The sequence below is a fragment of the Eulemur rufifrons genome, chromosome 3 (assembly GCF_041146395.1).
Source record: "Eulemur rufifrons isolate Redbay chromosome 3, OSU_ERuf_1, whole genome shotgun sequence".
In the NCBI taxonomy this organism is placed as follows: Eukaryota; Metazoa; Chordata; class Mammalia; order Primates; family Lemuridae; genus Eulemur; species Eulemur rufifrons.
The window spans coordinates 83401532-83425138 of NC_090985.1; the positions used below are offsets into that span (position 1 = coordinate 83401532).

The 23607-nt window shown below is 34.9% G+C and overlaps 1 protein-coding gene across 9 annotated transcripts in view; it reads left to right on the forward strand.

Moving 5' to 3' along the window:
• Nucleotides 1-23607, forward strand: part of EYA1 (EYA transcriptional coactivator and phosphatase 1) — a 306480-nt gene that overhangs the window by 136620 nt on the left and 146253 nt on the right. For 4 of the 9 annotated variants that reach the window (XM_069466371.1, XM_069466378.1, XM_069466372.1 and 1 more), the window contains 2 exons: nucleotides 20187-20236; nucleotides 21802-21929. In XM_069466371.1, coding sequence (XP_069322472.1) covers nucleotides 20187-20236; nucleotides 21802-21929 — 178 coding nt within the window. Of the gene's footprint in view, nucleotides 1-14660; nucleotides 15087-20186; nucleotides 20237-21801; nucleotides 21930-23607 lie in introns of those variants that run through there. The other 5 variants (XM_069466373.1, XM_069466375.1, XM_069466380.1 and 2 more) reach the window with 3 other exon arrangements.

The window sequence follows — 23607 nt, forward strand, 5'->3', positions numbered from 1 at the left end:
GCATGGTTCATTGCGGGCCACCAAAGTAACAATCTGCCATGATAAAACAGAAGCCAACAGTGGATAAGAAGTTGATTAAGGAGAAAAGAGGGGTAAAGACATTTATATCAGGCTGGTGGTGTGGAGACACCTGAACATATATACTGAGACAGGAGTGAGCATAGTATGTGGAGAGTTTTATCCTCCTCATGGGAGGCCATGAGGAGTCAACATGGGCAGGGGAGGGGAAGTGTTGGCTGGTTTGAGGAAATAGTCATGCAAAGACTTTCAGTTTGCTTTCAGATGCTGGTTGTTCAGGCTCTTTGTGTTTATGTCATGTTATTGTATGCGCAAGAAAGCAGAAAGAAGAAATGAATGGAGATGAAAGTCAAATCAGTGGTGTTTATTGTTTATGCGGAAAGACTGGAGTCATCCTTAATTTCTTTCTTTGCCTCAAACCCACATCCAATCTCCGACTCCTTTTGGCTCTAATTCCAAATGTACCCTAAATCTGACTGCATCATCATCAATTCCCCAGATAAGACCCTGCTCTACATTTCCACCCCTCACACCTGGACCACTGCACACTCCGCAGATTTGCCTTCCTGCCTCTGATCTTGCGCTCCTGTAGTCTGTCCTCCATGCAGCAGCCAGAGCGGTCTTTCCTGTGTGTAAATCAGATCATGTCGCTTTTCTGCTCAAAAACAAAACAAAAGCAAGCAAACAAAAACCACCTCTAGTAACCTCCCATCACACTTAGAATAAAATCCCACTCTTCACCTGGTTGACAATACCCCACACCCCACTCTCAACCCTGCCCGACCCTTTCCTTCTTGTTCACTATCACTGCAGTTGTTTCTCACCTCCTATTTATTAAGCTTGTTCCCTTTGAACTTGCTGTTCTTTTTGTGTAGACCACTCTCCCAGCTCCAGTTTTTACAAGTATGTTGGCTTTTCATGGTTTAGTTCTCAACTCAAATAGCACCTCCTCCAAGAGGCCTTCCTTGACTAACTGAAGCACTGCTTCTCCCATGTCCTTGTCTGCCAAATTTTACCTGAATCTTATTTTTCACTACTTGTCAATAACTAGTACACATATAATGGAAACAGACAAATGTTTATTTTTCTATTTTTATTTTAATTAAAATTAAATGTTGATTTTATGTATGTATGTATGTACGTATTTAGAGACAGGATCTTGCTTTGTCGCTCAGGCTGGAGTGCAGTGGCTGCTCAGTGCAGCCTCAACCTGCTGGGCACAAATGACCTTCCGGCTTTGTCTCCCAAAGTGCTGGGATTACAGGCATGAGCCATTGCACCCGGCCAACATCATAATTTTAAAAGTCTAATCATTCTATAAAAATCTTTCTGGGGAGGGGAGTCTCCTACCTCCCTCTCATCTTCCTTTCCACTTCCCAGAAAAAATGACTTCTCACTTTTCAGCTGAATTTTGTTATGCTGTACTTCGTTGATTTTTCATTTTTAGGTGTGTGGAAGATAGGGATTTGTCTCCTTCATCTCACTTCTACCCCAATATATTCATCCACAAACACACGGGTTCTGCCATCCTTCCAATCTCCTGATTTTTGTTAGATCAACTTTTGGTGTTTGCATTACTTCATCTCTATGTAAGCTCTTACAGCAGCATGTCGTATTCTGATTTCTTTTTTAAAATTGTACATAGTTAAGCTGTACCACATCATGTTTTGGTATGCATAGTAAAATGATTACTATAGTCAAGCAAGTTAACCTACGCATCACCTTCTATAGTTACTTTTTGTTGTTGTTTTTGTTGTTTGCAGGAGGACAGACTACAGCACCTAAAATCTACCCTCTTGTCAAATTTTCAGTATACAATATTATCAACTATAGTCCTCATGCTATGCATTGGATTTCTAGACTTGTTCCTCCTACATGACTGCAAGCTCGTACCCCTTGACCTGCTTCTCCCTATTTCCTCCCTATCCCTTCCTCTGGTAACCACCATTCTACTCTCTGTTTCTACGTATTTGACTTTTTGAAGACTATTCCACAAATAGATAAGATCATGCAGTATTTTTCTTTCTGTGTCTGGCTTATTTCACTTAGCATAATTTCCTACAGGTTTACCCATGTTATTGAAAATGGCAGGATTTCCTTCTTTTTAAAGGCTGAATTATATTTGATTGTGTGTGTGTATATATATATATACACACACACCAGTTTCTTTATCCATTCATCTGTCAATGGACACTTAAGTTATTTCCATAGCTTGGCTATTGTGAATAATGCTTCAATGAACATGGGAGCTCAGATACCTCTATGAGGTGGTGATTTCATTTTCTTTGGTTATGTACCCAATAGAAGGATTGCTGGGTCATATGGCAGTTCTATTTTTAATTTTTTGAGGAAGCTTCATGCTGTTTTCAGTAATAGATGTACCAATTTACATTTCCCATCAACAGTGTATGAGGGTTCCCTTTTGTCCACACCCTTGAGGACACTTGTTATCTCTTGACTTTCTTTTTTTTTTTTTTTTTTTTTGAGACAGAGTCTCCTCTGTTGCCCCGGGTAGAGTGCAGTGGTGTCATCATAGCTCACTGCAACCTCAAACTCCTGGGCTCAAGTGATCCTCCTGCCTCAGCCTCCCAAAATGCTAGGATTATGGGTGTGAGCCACCACACCACACCCGGCCTCTTGACTTTTTTATAATAGCCATTCTAATAGGTGTGATGCAATATCTCATGGTGGTTTTGATTTGCATTTCCCTGATGATTAGTTATATTGGTTGCCTTTTAATATATCTGTTGGCCATTTTTATGTCTTCTTAGGAAAAATGTCTGTTAAGGTCTTTTGCCCATTTTTTATTGGGTTATTGGTTATTTTGCTATTGAGTTATGTGAGTTCCTTATATTTTGGATATTAACTCCCTTATCAGGTATATGGTTTGCCAATATTTTCTTCCAATCCATAGACTGCCTTTTCATTTTGTTGATTGTCTCTTTTGCTGTGCAGAAGCTTTTAGTTTGATGTGGTTCCACTTCTTTATTTCTGCTTTTGTTGTCTGTGCTTTTAGTGTTCTAGCCAAAAAAAAGTATTGCCAAGACCAATGTCAAGGAGATTTTTCCCTATGTTTTCTTTTAGGAGTTTCATGGTATCAAGTCTTACATTTAGATCTTTAATCCATTTTGAGTTGATTTTTGTGGGTGGTGTAAAATAGGGTCCAGTTTCATTCTTGTGTATATAGATATTCAGTTTTCCCAGCACCATTTATTGAAGAGACTGTCCTTTACTCATTGGTATTGGTGGCCTTGTTGAAAATTAGTTGACCATATGTGCTAGGGTTTATTTCTAGCCTCTGTATTCTGTTCTATTGGTCTATGTGTTTGTCTTTATGCCAGTGCCATGCTGTTTTGATTACTATAGCTTTGTAATATAATTTGAAATCAGGAAGTGTGATGCCTCCAACTTCATTTTTCTTTCTCAAGATTATTTTGGCTATTTGGGGTCTTTTGTGGTTCTATATGAATTTTAGAATTGTTTTTCTATTTCTGGGGAAAATGCCATTGCAATTTTCATAGGGATTAACTGAATCTGTACATCATTTCAGGCAGTATGGACATTTTAACAATATTAATTCTTCTAATCTATAAACATAAGATATCTTTCTAGTTATTTGTGTCTTCTTCAATTTCTTTCATCAATGTTTTATAATTTTTAGTGTATAGATCTCTCAACTCCTTAGTTAAATTTGTTCCTAAGCATTTCATCTTTTTTGATGTTATTGTAAATGATTTTTATTGATTTCTTTTTCAAGTATATTATTATTAGTATAAAAATGTAGCTGATTTTTGTATGTCAATTTGTGTCTTGCTACTCTACTGAATTCATTCATTAGCTCTAACAGTTTTTTGTGGAGTCTTTAGGGATTTCTACATATAGGATCATGTGAACAGGGATAATTTTACTTCTTCCTTTCTGATTTGTGTGCCATTTCTTTTTTTTCTTTTTTTCTTTTTTTTTGGTTGATTGCTCTTGCTAGTACTTTCAATACTATGTTGAATAGAAAAGGTGAGAATGAGGATCCTTCCCTTGTACCAGATCTTAGAAGAAAAGCTTTCAGTTTTTCCCCATTGATTATGATGCTAGCTATGGGCTTTTAATATATGCCCCTTATTGTGTTGAGGAAATCTCCTTTTATACCTATTTTGTTGAGAATTTTTATCATGAAAGGATGTCGAACTTTGCCAAATGTTCTTCCTGCACCTATTTAGATGATCATGTGGTTTTTATCTTTCATTCTGTTAATGTGATGTATCACACTGATTGATTTGGAATGTTAAACCAATCTTGTATCCAAGGGATAAACCCCACTTGGTCATGATGTATAATCTTTTCAATGAATTATTGAATTCAGTTGCTGACTCCTTTTAATATTTCAATTTTGTGCTCTGCTGTATTTGTTTAACTCTCCTTTCCATATGTTCAGTTCAGATGTGTCAGTTATTCTATTAATTCCTTTATATTCATAGATAAAGGAGCCTTTTTTCCCAGAAAAGTTCTGAAATTTTGCAACAATATCTATTGGTGTGTGTCTGTTTCTATTCTTTTTGTTGGGTACCTATTGAGAGCTCTTTCAATCTGAAAACTCATGCCCTAGGAAAAATTTTAGAATTATTGGTCTAAACTTTGGCCTTCATTTTCTCTGCTCTCTTTTTGAAGCTCCAGTTATTTGGATGTTGGACCAACAGGACTATAACTCATTTTCTTGTATTTTCTGTACTTCTCTCCTATTTTCCATCTCTTCTTGCTCTCTTCTCTGGGAGAGTTCCTCAATTTTGTTTTCCAAACCTTACTGAATTTCACATTTCTGTTATCTCACTTTTTTCCCCAAGGGCTCTTTTTTGTTGTTTGATGTTCTTCTTTTTAAAAAACAAATATCATTACTGTTATTTTCCTATCTTGTTTCATGGCTGCAGTATCTTCTCTTATTTCTCTGGGAATATTAATGAGAGTTTATTTTTGTTTTTCTTGACATTTGCTTTTGTCTGATCTCTGGTTCCTACAAGTTGCATTTTTCATTTTGTTTCTGTATTTCTTGGTAAAGGCTTTCCTCAGACTCCTAATAATCCTTAATTATTAGCTTATATTTAAGAGTGGGGCACTTTAAAGTTGATTATTGTGTAATGACTTGTTGACCATGATTTTTACTTTGGGGTAATCAGATTGAGTCCTTTCCTTGGGAGACCCCCAAGTATTAAGTATCTTAGGTCTTACCCTTGGGCTGGTCTGAATACTCAGTGTAGCCAATTTCAGGCTCTTGCCTGGATGGTCTAACTCTAGCTGACAGTGATCTGGGAACCCTGATGGGGAAAGGGTTATGATGGAAGGGAGCAGAAGGGGTTGTCCCAGCATTCAGTGTGTGAATGTTTTTTAATCTGCCTGTTTCCAATATGGCAGCTCCTTCCTGAACAAATCCCAGGGCTTCTCCTACAGCCCCCAGTCTACTAGATCTACTAACTATGTAGAGTGGGCAAGGGGATCTAACTGCACACTACGCTGACTTCTACCCAATGTTCCTTTTGTTTATCCCTATTTTTACTTACACTTAACAGAAGTACTTGGTACCATCAATTCCTGAGATGTGTGTGTGTGAGGGGGTGTTTTTGTGGTATAAATTGGGTTGATTTTCAGCCTTCCTCACTGTCAACTTTGGATTAAGCTTTCTCAGATCTGCTAAGTCAGTTAAAAATGGTCTGACTGTTTGGGGTTCCCCTCCACTTTTAACATTTGTTACTGTTTTCTTATTACCTGCTTTCTTCATTCTTAGGGATTTATGCTTTAAAAAAAATCCCTTTACTGGTGCTCTAGTGGGGTTTCTAGAGAAAGCAAAAATAAATTTTTATGTTCAGTCAGCCATCTTTTAATTTATTTACACTCTTCTATGCCCACATAACATAATTTCCTTAACTGTGGGAATTCTGTCTATGTTGTTTACTGCTTCATCTAGTGCCCACAGTACTTGGCACATACTGGATTCATGATAAATATTTATCGACTGACTGATTACTGACTGATAGACCAACCAGTTTGGTTGGTTAGATTTCTGAATAGCCTACCAACAGCAAAATTTGAAAATGACAGCTTTGTGGATATATCTACAATGAAATATTTCTGAAAGGCAGGAGGTGTAGGGCTTCCTTAAAGATACTTTCATGCTATTGTGTATTCTTTCAAGTTTTTAAATTAATTTTTCTGAATATTTTGGCTAGGAATTTAAAAGGGAAATATGAACTGATATTGGAATAACAGAGTACTTAGGGAAGCATATGTTGGGTATAGCTAACATATACTGTATGGTGGCTTTTTTTTTTTAATTTTTTTTAATTTCAGCATATTAGGGGGGAACAAAAGTTTAGGTTACCCCACCTGAGTCAGAGCTTCGCCCCCAGATGGTGTGCACCACACCCATTAGGTGTGTATATACCCATCCCCTCCACCTCCCCATCTGCCTGACACCCAATGAATGTTACTACTATATGTGCACTTAAGTGTTGACCAGTTAATACCAATTTGATGGTGAGTACATGTGGTGCTTGTTTTTCCATTCTTGTGATACTTCACTTAGTAGAATGGGCTCCAGCTCTATCCAAGATAATACAAAATGTGCTAGATCACCACTGTTTTTTGTGGCTGAGTAGAACTCCATGGTATACATATACCACATTTTATTAATTCACTCATGCATTGATGGGCACTTGGGTTGTTTCCACATCTTTGCAATTGTGAATTGTGCTGCTATAAACATTTGAGTGCAGATGTCTTTTTTATAGAATGTCTTTTGTTCTTTTGGGTAGATGCCCAGCAATGGGATTGCTGGATCAAATGGTAGTTCTACTTGTATCTCTTTGCAGTATCTCCATATTGCTTTCCACAGAGGTTGTACTACTAGTTTGCAGTCCCACGAGCAGAGACTGGGGCCCCATTCTCACTCTTCTCAAATAGAATAATGCCCAGCCTAGAATCTTGGCTTGTTTTTTTAATACTGAAACTGAACTTTTTATTCCATTTTCCTGTCCCACTCAAATACATATATCGTGTAAATGCAGTGATTTCAAGTCTGTTCTAATTTCCTAATTCTCTTGGAGTCTGCTTGTCAGGATGGCAAATTCCTGCACAGTTTCATTGACTCAGTTTTGTTCCATAAAGTATTTAAAGTATGTTTTTGTGCATGAGAATGAAATTAATTACCCCTATGATGACAATGCCCCAGCCAGTCAGTCCAGCTTTAGAGTTTCCAATGGAAGAAAAGTATAACAATGTGTAAGGAAAATAAAGGGAAAAAAAAGAAGCAAAGAAAATTCAGGGAAATCATTTTTCTTTCACAAACCAAGGCCATGTTCCATTAAGTAGCCTTGTGTGCATGTATTAATTTAACTAACATTTACCAAGCACCTACTATGTGTATCAAGCTGTGCTAAACCCTGGAAACTCACCATGCCTTGTCTGGGCCCTCATTGCATACTCATTTAGTTAAATTGATTTGAAATTTGGTTTTCTGTTGCTGTTTTACTGTCCATGTGAGGCTTACCATAGCAGTAAAATTTTCATTCCCATGCCATTTTGGTAAGATGTGTAACCTTGCATCCATTTTATAGCTGGCCAGTTTATAGATTACAAATTGAGAGGATAAGTAATGTGATAACAAAAGGCACAGAGAAAACCCATGCTGAAGCCAGAATTAGAACTCACTCAACTCTCTGGCACATTTATTTTAGTCTAGTGAGTGGTATGCTTGCCTGTAGATAGTAATAATTCTACACATTTAAGGAAAAGAATAGCATTTCAGCCTTGAACAGTAAGAGATATAAAATCCAAGATTATAGAAAGATGGAGTAGGAAATCAGGGTTGTCATATGCTATTTTAAGAAGATCTTAATGTGAAATATCTCATTAAAAACTTTTTTCTTTTTCAAGTATAGGTCATTCATAGGCTGGTCATAGGCATGATTTTGGAAATTTCTAAATAGAGAGCCTAGAGGTGTGGTTCTTCCTCTTTAACAGTCTTCATGACTAAATCATGAATACATTTATTTGTGGTGAGTTAGGTCATCTAAATGTGTTTTCATTTTTATGTTTGTCAAATATAATGCCCCACAAAAGAGATGGGTATACTAGTGATGGTGCTGTCAATTTACAACGTATGAAATCTGCATATCTAAAAACATTATCTTTTTCCTTTAGAATTTCTGAGTCAAAGGCACCCATTCTTTAAAAAAGGCCTAGGATCCTTGAGCAGGTTTTCTGATTATTGTCTTGAATAACTTCTTTCTTTCCTTTTTGCTTTGTTTTTGTCCTTCACCTTCTCCTTACCCCTCTCCATCCACTCTGCTGGCCGGGCAAGTCGTCCTCATCCTGGCGGGCAAGGACAGGAAGGAAAGTGAATGGCAATCCCTGGAGGCCAAAGCTAATGGGGGCTTTGCGGATCTTTCAGCCGGGGTTGTCAATGATAATCGTGCAGAGAGGGCTCCTCTAAGGACACTCTGACCTCTTGGTAAACTATTTGTTTTTCCTTGTATTGATTAAAAAAACAAGCCACCAGCCTGTAACTCTCTATCAACCAGGGTTGTTATGAAGAATCGTACACATTTAAAATACACTAACTGAGAAAACCCCAGATCCTTAAGTCTGTTTTACTCTGCATTTCAGGTAAACTTGATCATTGGTGATATTAAAACAGAATCCCTGAAAAAGGCACAGGATGCTCCCACTTATACTTTGAATATATAACATGAATCAAATGTAAATAATCAGTATAATACCCTAAATATTAAACCATCTAAAACAAGCATTCTTATTAATTATGAGTATCTAAAGACTAAAATATGTTTCATCTTATTTACATTTTGGCCGCAGAAAGGTACTCTCTTTAAGTATGTGAAGAAACTGAGGCGATTGTTTCCCTTAGTGTGTAATACAGAGTCTCGTTTTGTTCCTCACACCACAGCACACTAAAGTAAAATTCAAAGACCCACGGCAACTTGATCGCTTGTAAGTATGAATCTGGATAAACCTCACAGTAGAGAGAAACCTCCAGGTTGTATACCTATTGACATTGCTTCATAAAAACTTCTGGAATGGTGGTGCTGCTGGTTGTGTTTCCAATAGCAATGTGATTGCAGCACACTGTGGATTAAGTTACCGATCCTTTGAATTCTGACCTTCTGTCTAAAACAGCTTTAGAGGTTACTCTTTTTTTTTCTGATTTGGGAGACTGGAGGGGGGAAAAAGTTAATGCTAAATTAAAAATTTCTACAGGTTATTAGGTTTTGGGGTTTACTCCCTCCCCCACCCGCCGGTAATTCCTTTGTAACAAAAATAGAGCTTCTTGATTCTGAATACTTAAACTTATACCTCCAAATGCATCAGGAAACTTGGAGTGCATTTTGAATGTAATTATTTCCTCAGTGGATAAATCAAGCATTTATGATGTAATGGCTACTAAGATCAAAGTGTATCACACTGGATAACTGAAATTAAGGAAGGCAAAATGTAAGAAATTGATATAACTGTGAAGCAAATTGTTTATATAAATTGCTTGTTGTAAACTCAGACTCAGCTTCTCCTTTTTAGTATAAAGAAAAAGTTGGGACTATTTATAATCCCTATTTTAGGAAGATAACTCACCTTTTTTTTATATATAATGAATAAAAAACCATATTTCCTGATTTTACCATTTCAAGTTTAAGGATTCCTCACACTGTTTTTTTCCTATTGATCATTTAATGTACTTTTATCTTTGAACCTGCAAACTAACTTGCAGTATGTACTCAGGAATAATCAGATATTGTATAGTGATTATGTCTATTCCATACTGAATATATAATTTTGGTATATGTCAACATATATAGTTTCATATATCACATACTTTTCTGGATTTGTTAACTTTATGGGATATCACCTTGTTCCAAAATGATGATACAATGAGGAGACATTAATGTCTCATTGCTCCATCTGCCGTTTAGTAGTGACTTTGATGGTGCTAGAAAAATGAGGCAGATTCCAGAACAAGCAGTTACTAGGGCTAAAAATACCACATTTTTAAGAAACAAGATTCATAAAAATATAAAATGCCTAGCACAGCGCCTGGCATGTAGTTAGCACTTAATAAACGCTAATTCTCTTTCTTCCTCCATGAGCTATTCATTGTTTCTGAAGAATTTAAAAACTGTGAACTCAGCTGTCATGAAACCTGGAAAACACAAAGCAAATTTCCAGATCCTCTTACATGTTTGGGAGGTGCTGACAAGATTGGTTTTGCCCATGGCTTAGAGAAAAAAATTGTTGAAGAGGAGACAACCTGGGTTTTCTAGGTTGCTTCATGTCAACAGAAATCCATTTTACAGTGTGAGAAAGCAAAATAGCTTATTGCTGAGATTAAACATATGCTTCCAAGACTAATTATTTACATATTTTTGGCAGAAGGAAGAAAATGTAACTCTGTTTGCCATTTTGGAAAATCAGTTGATTTTAAAATAGAAAACCTGTTGTGTCATATTTTTCTTAAAGTGCCTGTATCATCTTAGTTCCTTTTCTTAAAAGTCTATCACTGCCCTTGCTATCATTATTAGTTTCAATAAGTACTGCTCAAACTTTCTATTAAGAATAATAATTTTTTTAAAAAACATTCTATAGGCAGTCATTACTACATAGGATAACAAGTTTCCTACTCTACATAAATAAATGGTTATTCTTGATATATAATAACCAATGTGATTATTAGGAAGTCAGGAAATAGGTTATATTTTCATATTGTGTAGGTATAAACACTAATATTTATTAAAATAATTTTCCATGGTACTTAATAGTTAGTAATTACCTCCTTAACTTTACTGTTAAAAGCTATTCATGTTGGAATTTGAATGGAAAACATTTAGCAAAATACTGGTAGACATTCAGTTTGGTGGATTTAATATCATTCTTAAAATAAATAGAGGATGTTTTACTTGGTTGCATTTCAGCAGAAGACTTCTGGGAGGGGGGCTGTCATTGTAGGTCTTATGCCAGTGGAGAAAGAGCAGGTCATGGAAGTGACTGCTCCAAATGCCAGCAAGGATCGTAATGTCAGCCATCCAGATAGGGTTCCAAAGGTTCCACGAAGAAGCCAGAAATGTTGTGCCATGGCATGGACCACAAGAAAAAGAAACTTATCTGGAAACAGAAGGACTAGAAGTACAGTATTTTGGGATACTCTAGTTGTCATTCTACTTTGAACAGTTTGAATTACAAAATATTGACTATTTATAGATATTGATTTTAATAATGTAGAAGAAATAATGACAAGGATTTTGCCTTTGAAGAGAAAGCATTGGTCTTTAATTGCTGAATATATTTTGCAACTTGCTATATCATTATTTTTGAGAAATAATCATCTCACTAGAATTGTAGAAACAAAAAGATTAGTAAACCATTAGACCAGGTAATAGCATACATGCTTACTTCTAAAATTATTTCAAAGTAAACATAAATAGAAAAAAAATAACTTCAAAGTGCATCTTTTATGGAAAACTTCACAACTATTCAGGAACTTCATTATCATCATTACTGGAATGGAAAAGGGACAAGGACATTCACTGTGTTTTATCCTTGGTTTTCTCAATGTTTATTTTTTATGTTTAATTTGATTAATCAACTGTTCATTCATGAAGCTTTAAAAAAGTTCTAAGTTATCTTTTAGGTAGTTCTAATGAGTCCCATATCTGCCTTTGCTTTATATATATATACATATATATATACACAAACACACGCACATAAAAATTAAGGACATTTGTTTATATTTCTTATGTTTTTACTTAAAATTTTCTGTTAATCTAAAAGCACCAAAAACTTCTCTCCAAATTTCAGACTTCTATATAACCAGGCACACATCTAGGCAACAGCTGGCTGTGCCAGATAAAACCTGTTTGGAGATACAATATATGAAAGATTTTTCTCATTGATGGTATTCAAACAGTTCATTACAGTTGAATATTTCAAGTATTTTCGTTTTCCAGATAAAATTATGTATTTATTTTATCAAGAAAAAAGCATATTGGTACATTTTTAAACTTCTATTCATATGTTTATGTGTTGAGATTTCCACAGCAAATATCAGATAGTAATGTTTTCTATTATTATTTGTTTTTATTAATAGAAAATATTCAGCAAATTTTCTTAAATTTTGTTGTAATATGTGTGACTGTATTTAGGGAACAATTTAGTCTGCACAGTATATGGTTAAGTTACATAATTATAGTTGTTGAAAACTTAGAAATAGAAAGTTAACAATACACTACAAACTGGGTCTTATGAATAATGGCTTAAATGTTAGTTATTTATTATAGAATACCTTATTTTTGGTTTAAATTGTATGCAATAGTAATTATTACATATTTGATATTCTAAAGAGGTAACCAGACAAAATTTATGGGTAAACATCATTGTTTTTAATCCATCTAATTTTGCTTTAGGAAAAGGAAACTATTTAAAAGTGGCAAATATATACATGGATATTACTTTTAGCCAGTGACTAAGCTCTTTGTTACATAACTATGAAGCATGAGCTACAGTATATCAATTAGTGGTCACATTACATTCATCATGTTTTTCATAATTTTCTTCACAATTATATGCATCATTTATTTAATGGGTTTTTGTTTGGTTATATAAATAAAAATAATTGAATTTCAGTATAAAAACATGTAATATGATAAATTTGATTATAATGTAGGCAAGTAATTTGTATATAAAGGGTGTATACTTTACATGATATTCCTGCTGTTTTGATTTCATATAGTGTATTATTCTGGATTTGCCAAAATAGTGGTTCGTAGATCAGAAAAATAATATTTTACCCTTTTATTTTTAAAATAATTTTTAAACTATGAGAAGCCTGAGTACAATAGCTGAATTTAAAGTTTCAAACAGGGTTTAATTCTCCAAACAACAACTCAAATTTTTTATTTTATGGAGCTTAGAAATAAATATGGTTGCAAAAGCATTTACTGTTTTATATCATTGATTGAATTAATGTAACATTACATTTTATCTGATGACACTAGAAACCTCCATTACAGACTGTATTTTATTTTCTGCGTATATATGTTAGTATATTGAATAGCTGATACTTCTGGTCTGAGAAAGTGCTGTAGGTGGTAACGTAATTCTATTTCTGCTGCATATATGAGCAGATCCAATAGCAATCAACTGTTTTTTGACCTGACTTCCCAAATATGGTAGATGATTAGCCCATGATCCCTTGCTGGTACTATACAAAATGAAATCCTAGGTGAGTTTGCAGTTTAAGTTGTCTCATAGGTTTGACAAAGTGTTCTTTTCTGGGGAATGTAGGCTGGCATACTTCCACAGGGAAGGGGGGAAGTCTGTATTGAATTTTGGTCATTGGAAGCTTTTTGTTTTGTTTTGTTTTGTTTGCATTGGAATGGTGCTTTCATTTACAAATTAGCAAAATAAAGGTAAGACTGTGTCTGTTTTATTAGTTGATGATCTGAAAATGTATTATAAAATCATTTAAGAAGTTATTGTGATTTTTAGAATGTTTTTTCATATCAAGCAAGAGCCTAAAAAAAAAAGGAGATGCTATTTTTTTTTTAATTAAAAGACCAAATAAGTAGAATAGTATTATATGGTGATGACAAAAGTTTTAAGGAAAATCCAATGAGTATCAAGATTTTATTTTAGAAAAGCATAAAATTAGTTATGATGACTAGTATCAAAATAAATATTTGTATATGAACTATGGTATAGGGTTGGCAAACTGAAGTATAGTCGTTAGTCACATAAGTAATGCCTTCTTTAAATATTTGAAATTAACATAACGGTTAGGTCATTGATCTTATGACTGAAATCATGTATCTGCATAAAACATAATATCTTAACTGAAGCTCAACTCTCTAGGTGAGCGTTACAGATTATCATGCATAGATTCCAAGTTTAGTGAGAATTTTTTAAAAGAATCAGCTGCAAAGAAAGTTCTAGATAAAAGGAATCTTTTCTCAAAAGTCATTTAAAAATATTAACACTGAAATATTATCTGGTTCATATCCAAAGAATTGTTCATTGAAGACTTGGCATTCTAGAAATCTCTGTAGAATCACCCTTCAGACTTTCATTGTTAATCTCATAATAGTTTACACGTTTGCTTTTTTTCTCTCTCTCTCCTTAATGGAAATGGCCATTCTATTTTTTATTTTCCCCAGACCTGTTAGAGGAGTAGATACACATTAGGAAAACAATTCTGAAAAGTATTGATTCCCCAAGTTTCAAGGCCTGAAAAAAGTTTTGGAAAAGTGTAAAAGATAACGCGTAACTACTCCCCAAAGATCTTAATTGGTAGCTCCTGCAGCAAGAGGATGTGTGCGTGTTGACAGTAACCTCAGAGAAGTTATTCTCACACAGCTGTTTCTCCAGATAGCGTGGGGCGCGTTCATTTACATAATAAATTTTTTTTAAAGCAGCAAGGTTGAGTCAGACAGAGCAGTGCCCCTTTCAATTGTTGCATTTAAACCAATAAGGTTAGGACAAGAGAATAGCTGTGGTTTGCGTTGCAAAAACAAAAAAAGCCCCGAGGCTCCGTGGGCAGACCTACAAGGCTGCGCAAACAAATCGAGGGATGAGATTGTGCCGTTTCTTTGTCTGGGCTTCTCAGATGCTATCTGCCGCTGCTGTTTGCTGGGGAAAGAGCGCAGCGCGCAAAGCTGTTACTAAACAGCACGGTGGGAGCTGATGGCTCCGAGTTTGGGGCGAGGTAGAAACTCTCCAGTGCCACTTCCGACTTTAAGCCTTCCTGTTGCCGTCCACTGTGGCGGTTTTCTTCCCGGGGAGAGCGTGTTCGCTCAGTCGCGCGGCCGCCCGAGCCTGCAGCAGCGGCCAGGCGCCTTCCCCCCGCGCCGGGCTGTCCCCTGCAGGGGCGCTCCGCTGCCACTAGCGCCGCCGCGGCTCCACGAGAGCGCCTGAGAGCCCTCGCGCGTCCCCAGCCAGGAGCGAAACTATGTCAGGAATGGAGGTTTGCTAAACCAGAAAATTCGAAGGAGCACATTAAACTGGTGGATGCAGCAGATGTAAGCGCTGTAAGTACAAGCTGATTGTTTGAAAAATTGTAGTGACTGACAACAGCTGTCCTGTGGGCAAAGCCCAAGATAACAGGGGCGCTTTTATTATTGTTTTGATTTGTTTTCAAAGAAAAACATTATGGCATGGGGAAAATTATGACACTTTGTACCTAGGACTTTATTAGCCACAGGGTTCCATTCGGAAAGTGTGATTCCTAACCCCAAAATTATCTGAGCAATTAGGATCATTAACAGATAATTACAAATTAATCGTTAACAATTACTTTTGTATGATCTATATAAATAAATATACTACAGGGCCATATTCTTGTAGGGAAATTACTTCATATCATTTCACTGAATTGCTGCACAAACCTCAAATATTGTGCGGTATTGAATAAAGCGGTGCATATATGTCTATTATAACACATATGTAGCTTTTCTTACACGCTTTAATTTGATGTGAAAAAACGAGGAAGGGTTTAACATTTGGAAGGACAATAGATAACAAAAAATTGATACCACTTTTTAAGGAAGGAAATCTTTTTGCTTCAATGAACAAATTTCCCAAACATGTTAAACCGGCTCATCTTCAAAATGTGCTATCATAATCATTTGCCCAGCTAAAATATTTTTCACTTATTGACACTTTATAATAAAATTCTCAAGCTTTTGAATTATTAAAATATTTGCCATTCAAAATCAGTATATGAATTGCTAATGACTCATGGGCTTATATTTCTTGGGAGGAGTTTTTGAACACATTTAAGCATAGCATTTGCAAGAATTCAATAAATTCAGAGCTGTCATTGCATTTAGACAAGCATTTTTATGTTTCATTTCTTAAAATGGCAAGGGGTACAAAAAGCCAGTAGTTAAGCACATTAAGTGTAGTTTTATAGGTTTGGGATTGTTTTTATAATGTGTCTTTCAGGGTAGGTTTTATTTTAGGCTTGTGTGAGTGTTTCCCCCCACCTTTTGGGCTCTGAGGACATGCACACATGGATAGTCATGCTTTTGCATTATCAAATGTTTGATATTTGACTTTCAACATGCTTGAGTTCTCCAAAGGCCCAAAGTGTTCAGTAAGTGAGCAAGCAGCCGTGGATTTTCAATCTTTGAAAATTCTTTGCGGTGACAGACATAGAAGCCTAATTGAGCCACTGTTCAGTTTTAGGGTGCCAAATGGAAGTCAACTGCTATGTGAGTTTCATAGAGATGATAAATGATTTTCTCTAAAGAAAATTTCCATTTGAATGTGAAAAATTTTGTAAGACTATATTGGAAAGAAGAAAAACGCTTGCAGTGAGAGTAAAATCACTTTTTAATCCAATATCAAAAGCATTTCATTCAACATTTAAAATAAAAGCTATTTTTGAAAACAATCCTTTAAAACTATATGTAGGTAGAATCAATGTGATTTAAATATTTGTTTTTGTTTTCATGAGGACTCCTCATTTTCTTTAAACGAGATACTGCAGAAAGTAATAGAGTATATTACATTAGAATAATCAGCAACTGTTTTAAGCATTGATTTTTACGGAGTCTTTGATAAAGAAGGAAATACAGTGTTAACATTTAAAAAAAAATCTTCCTCTTCCTAGAAGTTCGTTACAATTTTAGGTTTAGGTTTTTATTTTTAAAATTTAAGTCTTTATTACAACACTGAATCATAGTTGGAGATATTGATTGAGGAGAAATTTTAATAAGAATATATTCTGCTTAAAATGCAGGTTTATGGCTAAAGAACCTTTTTAAAAAAAAAAAAAACATTGTGATTAGAAAATTGCCATTGTCTTTCGGAGTACTCAGGTTGATCTGTGGTTGGACAAAACTAGCTCGCCTGCCAACTCTATTTATTTAGATAAGTTTAGTACTTTCACTTTGAAAATTTCTTTTTAGTTTGGGGAAAAAAAGTTTTAAATTATAGTCATTTTATAAAAATTGCTTCTAGCAAGCAAAAAAGCCTATGGAAAACCCATAATTTAGACAAGTACCTACATTTTATTTGCTCTGTGCTGCTGAGATTTAGAATCCCTTTCCATTTACAGTTTACTTTTCACAGAACATTATTAACTTTTTGGCTTCATGCATGATCTTCTGTCAGATGCTTTTGATTTGTAATTTAGCAAAGTATAATAAACAGTGCAAAAGTCATGAATTTTGCTCTGCATCCTGAGCTCTGTGGTAGGGAAAATGTGATAAAATGTGTACCTTAAGTCTTGTTTGATGATCTCTCAAAGCAAGTTTGCCTTCTGGAAATAATTTCTGGGGTTGAAGAGCATGGTATTAACAGATTTAATGTGGCTATTCAATGGATTGGCGAAGTACTATGTGAGGTTTAACAAAATGAGAGAGACAAATTGAACATCAACAAAAGTTACATCTGTGAAGAATTATAAATTTAATTAGAAAAAAGGCAAACTTAAAAGACCTCATTAACTAATCAGAAGTCAGAGTTACTAGTTTAGGATTCTTGAATTTGAATTCTAGGAAGTTCTGCTATCTTTTTTTCTCTTTGTATTTTTACAACTCTGTCAATATGCTACTAATGGTATTCCATACAATGAGTTTTAAAAGACCTTAAAGTGAAAGATGACCATTTATTATGTTCTGGGAAATATTTTTACACTCATCGAAGTATTTGAATTAAAAATACCAGATTAGGAGAAGACAAGAAACATATTAAGTTTATGGATGTAAAGCAGAAAATGTGAGCTCACTGAATGCCTAACATCACTTTTCTGGAAACCATGAAATAATATTTTTCTCTTTTTAATGGAAATATCCCTAATTAATTATTTTTGAAACACATTATGGTTTTAGAGCTTTAAAACACAGAAACTTCCAGAGATATTGTCAAACATTGAGGGAAATCAATAGCAATCAGAAATAGGTGTCCTTTTTAGATAAGTCATTATAAGAGTATGTTTCCTTACTGCACTGTAATCTTGTACTACACATAAAAAACTAAAAGCATGTGAAGTGTAGCATTTTGTAAACTGTAACTAATTTTGCTCACATCTGTGTCTAATTGTTGTCTGCATTCGCATTCTTGAGAGTAGATTTATTTTTCCTGGACCACGATGTGGATTCAGCTGACCAGCCTAAGTGAGGATTAGTTGTTTTAAAGTTATTTTGATTAAAGAGTCATTTTTAAATACAGTAACACACAACACATGGTTTAAATAATCCTTGAGACACAAAAGAATATATCTGAAGTGTACTTAATGAAATGTAGATCATGGATATGGACTTTCAAAAATGGCAGTGTATGGAAGTACAGTAGAGACTGAGTTGAGCCGGCATAAAAGAAATATGTTGCCATGAAAATGTATTTTTTCAGTGACGAAATGTGTTAGAATAATTTCTGTTTTAAAGTTCATTTTTTCTTTATTAACAAGTTTGAAATTTAAATATAATAGGTTAAACCTCAAATACAAATATAACCAAACTTTCAAAGTGTACAGTGAAACTAAAATTACATTTCCAAGATTGTGCTTTCTAGCTAATGTAAAAATGGAAATGTATTCTAACATTTAACAGAAAGTATGCTCTAAATGCTCTTTCACATAATTAAGCCAGGAGAGTTCTTAAAACTAAGTTAGTTCTCACCTATAATTTATTCCAGGTGTATAAAAATGGGGAGAAAAAAGAAAAAAAAAAAAAGGGAAATTTATCCTTGAGCTATATTGCTACAGTTTCTAAAGGAAACCATTTAATCTTGTATGAGAACATTAATTTTAACAAAAATTACAGAAGCCTGTTATCACAAAATGACACATCTGCAGGCATTAAAATTTAATTTTCGTTTTATACTCAAGCATCTTTTAAAGATTGTTTTTCATCCTGCACATATTATAGAAACGCATACCTAGAAGTTTCACGTAACATTATACCAAGACGTATAGACTTTCATGATGTTTTATTCTTCCTAGAAAATTAGTGTTTCTTAATTTCATAAATCATAATTAAAAATAACAAGACTCAACAGAAGATGTTTGGTTGGATAACTTTAATGCCATTTGAGATGCTTCACTTCTCATCTTTGTTCTGTAACCCTAATTGATGTCAGTTCAGGTTGAATGAAAATGCACTTCAAAGATTTGGAATTCTGAGCCATTTTAAGCATTATGTAGAACGCTCTTCCTACTGAGGCGTCAGCCTGGGCTTGCAAGCCAGCAGCCTAGCCTCACCTGAGCTCTATCACCTGCTGGCATTTGGAGCTGCTTGTGGAAGAAGGGCAGTGACTATTAAAGCCTGCATGTTAGTTAGATTGTTCAGTGAAATCCAGAAATACAGCTTCATCTAGAAACAAAAGTGATTAAAATGCTGGCTAACTGGGATGGTGAATTGATTATTAAACTCTCCATTGTCTTTTTTGGTTTGAAAGCTGGAAAATTTACAAAGAGCTTAACTACTTTTTCTATTTTACTGAGTAAGCGCTCATTGAATTTTAAATTGGCGTGGGCAAATGAACACATTGCTCAGTGATGTGACTTTGGGTATGGAAACTTGCCTTTGCCCATTTAGAGTTAGTCCAGCATGGCCTGAAAGTTGCCCACAAGCTGTTGTAGTGAATGTTAAATGACAAATAGTAAACGTAGAAGAAAATCATTATGATAAGGATAAGAAACTGTCAGGAGTCAAAGGGGTGGGCGGGAGCTCTATTTCAGCTGGTGATAACAGAAGATGAAAGATCTTCTGAGGATGCTAGAGGATTACTGCTTGAACTGCTGCTGTTAAACACGCTCATTTTGTTAATAGCTATTTTTTTCCAAGCACCTTTTCCAAGCTGCCTGGGCAAGACTGCTTTGCATGTTGATTGGGGGAGGGGTAATCCCGTTTGCAGCTGTCATAGGCCAGTGATGAATCACTATCCCGTCATTTGGCTGCCTTCCCCCCTGAGAAGGGGAGGAGGAGGATAGACCTGCAGGAGGAAACAACAGTTGAGACCTCAACTTAAAGACAATATGCCTTTCACTGCTGCAGTATCCTCCTTTTTCTCTTTTGGTTACAAGAGAGCATTGTCGTTCTCAGCCATGTGCTCTGTATAATTAAGAGCTGACACCGAAGCAGAGTAACAACAGCTTCTAATTTTTTTACCCCTGATCACAGGTGCAAACATCTCAAGCCAGTTCAGATGTTGCTGTTTCCTCAAGTTGCAGGTAAGGATATTGTTGAAGTTTGACATTTTGGAGATTACCTTTCTGTGACCCATATCTATTTTTGTCTGGTATTTCTTAATTATTTCTATTAATAGCAACAGCCTCAGAAATTACTTAACAGTTTGTGTGTGTGTGTGTGCTTGTAAAAAATTTTAAGTATGTAGAAAGGGAATAGGAGCCTCTGTTTGAAAATGATTATGGGCTATAGTTTCTGGTGTCAGGAAAACTGTGAATGTGTAATGAGCATTAGGAGAGGAAAAATTGGATTTTAAACCATTTCTAGTTTGAATTCAGAAGATTTGGGGAAAAACTCACTTTAGAAGTAAAATGGTTCATGTTAAGCTATTTTAAAAACTGATATCCTCAGTCAATTTAAGTGCAACTTCGGAATTAAAATGACTAGCTTTTATTGACCTGGTGGGAGTGGGAAGCAAATAGTATTAGCTTTATATATGTAACATTAAACTTCCCCCCACTTTTTTTTAAGAAAACCATACAAAGTTTAAAATAAAGCAAATGGGCCCCAGACTTTTAAAAAATTGACTGTCAGAAAACAGAACAGTATCTAGGTGTGTTTTTAGTGACTTTAAATAAATCGTCTTCTCTCTTCATTAATAGAGTATTAAATATAAATGGGTAGTTCTGAAATTGTGAACATGAGTTGTGGCTTTTGTACCTTTTATGGAATAAGTAACTGCTGAGTCTAAGAACTTTCAGGGGGGATTTAACTGTTTTTGTATGGTAAAAATGCAAAATTATAGCACTGAAGTAGAGTCGTTCTTGTTTCCCTGAGTAAGTGACAGCTGAGGTATTCCGAGTGCTAATGCTCAGAGAGACTCCCCTGTATGTTGGCCTTATCCCTTTTCAATTGGGCACGCTGTATGTAATCCACAAAGCAAACAAGTGAGCCGACATCATAATGTTTTAATGCTGCATTTGTTTCAAGGGAAACAGAGGAACAATTAAGTAGTTTGCCAGAGTAAACACATGCATCAGGACTATCTCATTCCCTGTCACTAGACTATAGGTTTCAAGTGTTTTATTTGGTTTGGAGACCCATTAAATTACAATTGGGTGGTAAATTATAAGGGAGTACCTACTGCTAATTTATTAGATGAAACAGATTCCATAGAAAAGCGATATATTTCTATTATACCTGTTTACCTATTTGCCTTTTCTTTTAGAAGAATAATGCCTTTGGTTTGTTTTCTTTAATATAACAAGAAAACCATGACTGCATTTTTTTTCTTTGAGAATTGAAATAGATGTCATTGTCTCACGTTAGACCTTGTGACTTGAACTGTGTAAGAGGAAAAAAAAGCAATTTTAAAAATTCCATGTGAATGTTTGGCTGGATAGGTAAGGCAAGTGACATCTTTTAATGAAACATCGAATGAAAGGATGACTGAAGTCAAAATGCAAGATGAACTATTTTGAGTCTAAGAAAATAGATACAATGGGACTTTTGTACGAGTGTTTCAAAGAAGGTGTCAAGTCATTAGCGCATTAAATAGTGGTGTTGTGAATTTGGTACATCTGTCAAACGGAAGGCTTCTTGTCTTTAGGTCTATGGAAATGCAGGATCTAACCAGCCCGCATAGCCGTCTGAGTGGTAGTAGTGAATCCCCCAGTGGCCCCAAACTCGATAATTCTCATATAAATAGTAATTCCATGACTCCCAATGGCACCGAAGGTGAGTGTCTCCTCCTTTATGTTTACTTTGCACCTTGTTTCTTCAACAGTCTACGCTTTGTTATTAGCTGGTTATGATTTCAGTTGTCAAATCCATGAAACTACTGTTGTATTTCCCTTTTATGTAATAATTTGACTTATGAATCAGTATTCATCGTTAGTTGCTTCACGTTACTAGATTGTTGTAACATTACATAGACTGGTTTTATTTTGCCTAATGCGTATATATACACACACATATTATACATATGTGTGTGCATAACATTTTGAACCTTTGAGTATGTTTTATCTTGTTGATCATGTCACCAACACAGTATCAATTTGCCTTGTTTTGCTGTGTGAGCGATGAAAATTTGGAATTATTTTCTTTATTTTTCTTTCCCCTTTTGTTACTAAATATAACCAAACTTGTTTAAGTGTAAACATTGGGCTATATTGTTTCTAAATATCAGTGAAATTGTGTACCTAGTGTTCTTGTGGCTTTGGCCATTAAAATATAAGTGAAAAAAGTATTTATAAAATATGCAGCCTTATTTGGAAGAAATACACATTTAGTTGTTTCCTTAAAAATTAAATAGTATACTTTAAATGTGGTGCTATTATAATTATTTCTATATAATTAATCCATATAAATATTTATGTAAATTTTATGTAAATAGAAATGCCTACTTTAATCAATATATACTTAAGTTTAACCATGTAAGTTTCTGTGTATGTATTGCTACCTGTTATGCGCAGGCAGTTAGGTACTATGTGTATTTTATAAAACCTCAGCATATGAAAAGATACGTTACATATTGCATTATATTTATTTCTACTTTAACCTATTGAAACGTTACTTCTTCACACATAATATTTTTGCTTATTTATTCCTTACTGAGTCTCAGGACCCTGATATAAACTCAAGCATAAGTTTCACTAGAAGTTCAATGAATTATCCATGTTAGAATTCCATCCCTACATAGAACCCTAATCCATCATTTCCCAATCACCATGGTGATCTTTTATCACACAGTTTTCTAAAAATAAAACTAAATGCTATAAGATTATTATCTTTTTTGGTGCAATATTCTATATTAATGAAGGCTTTTGAAGCTTGTTATGAAATTTATAATAGGTAAAATATAAAATCAGTTTCTGATTTGAGATGTTTTAATTTTTATGCCAATAATGATTGTTTTTCATGTGTAACTTCTTGTGTATTTTTCTTTTAGAGTAAATACATTCATTTCCAGTGTTTATGGAAAATGTTGCTGTCAAAAGTAGAAACTTTGCTGATGTAGCAAAAAAATTAATCTGTCAATACGGTGCCTTTTCATCTGAAACATTTTTCTTCCCATTTTGATAGGCAAAGAGAAATTTAAGTTATTTATAGGAAAGCAATTCTAGTATGTAAGTGGATTTTATAGAGCGCATAAAATAAAAGCAAGCAGTCCTCTTTCCTCTCCTTTGGGAATTCGACTTCAGGTGAAGACATACCTGCTGCAGAGTGGAGACTGGGTGTGAATACATTCACACGGATCACCGGAGGTCCCTGCACTGCCAGCCTCAGGCCAGTGTCGGCGTGAGGGGCAGCCACTGCCGGGAGCCGCAGAAGGGCCATAGGTGCAAACCAGTCACAGGCGTTTCTATCACTGTAAAGTCCAGATAAGACAATCATTTAAAGTACTTAAAAATAA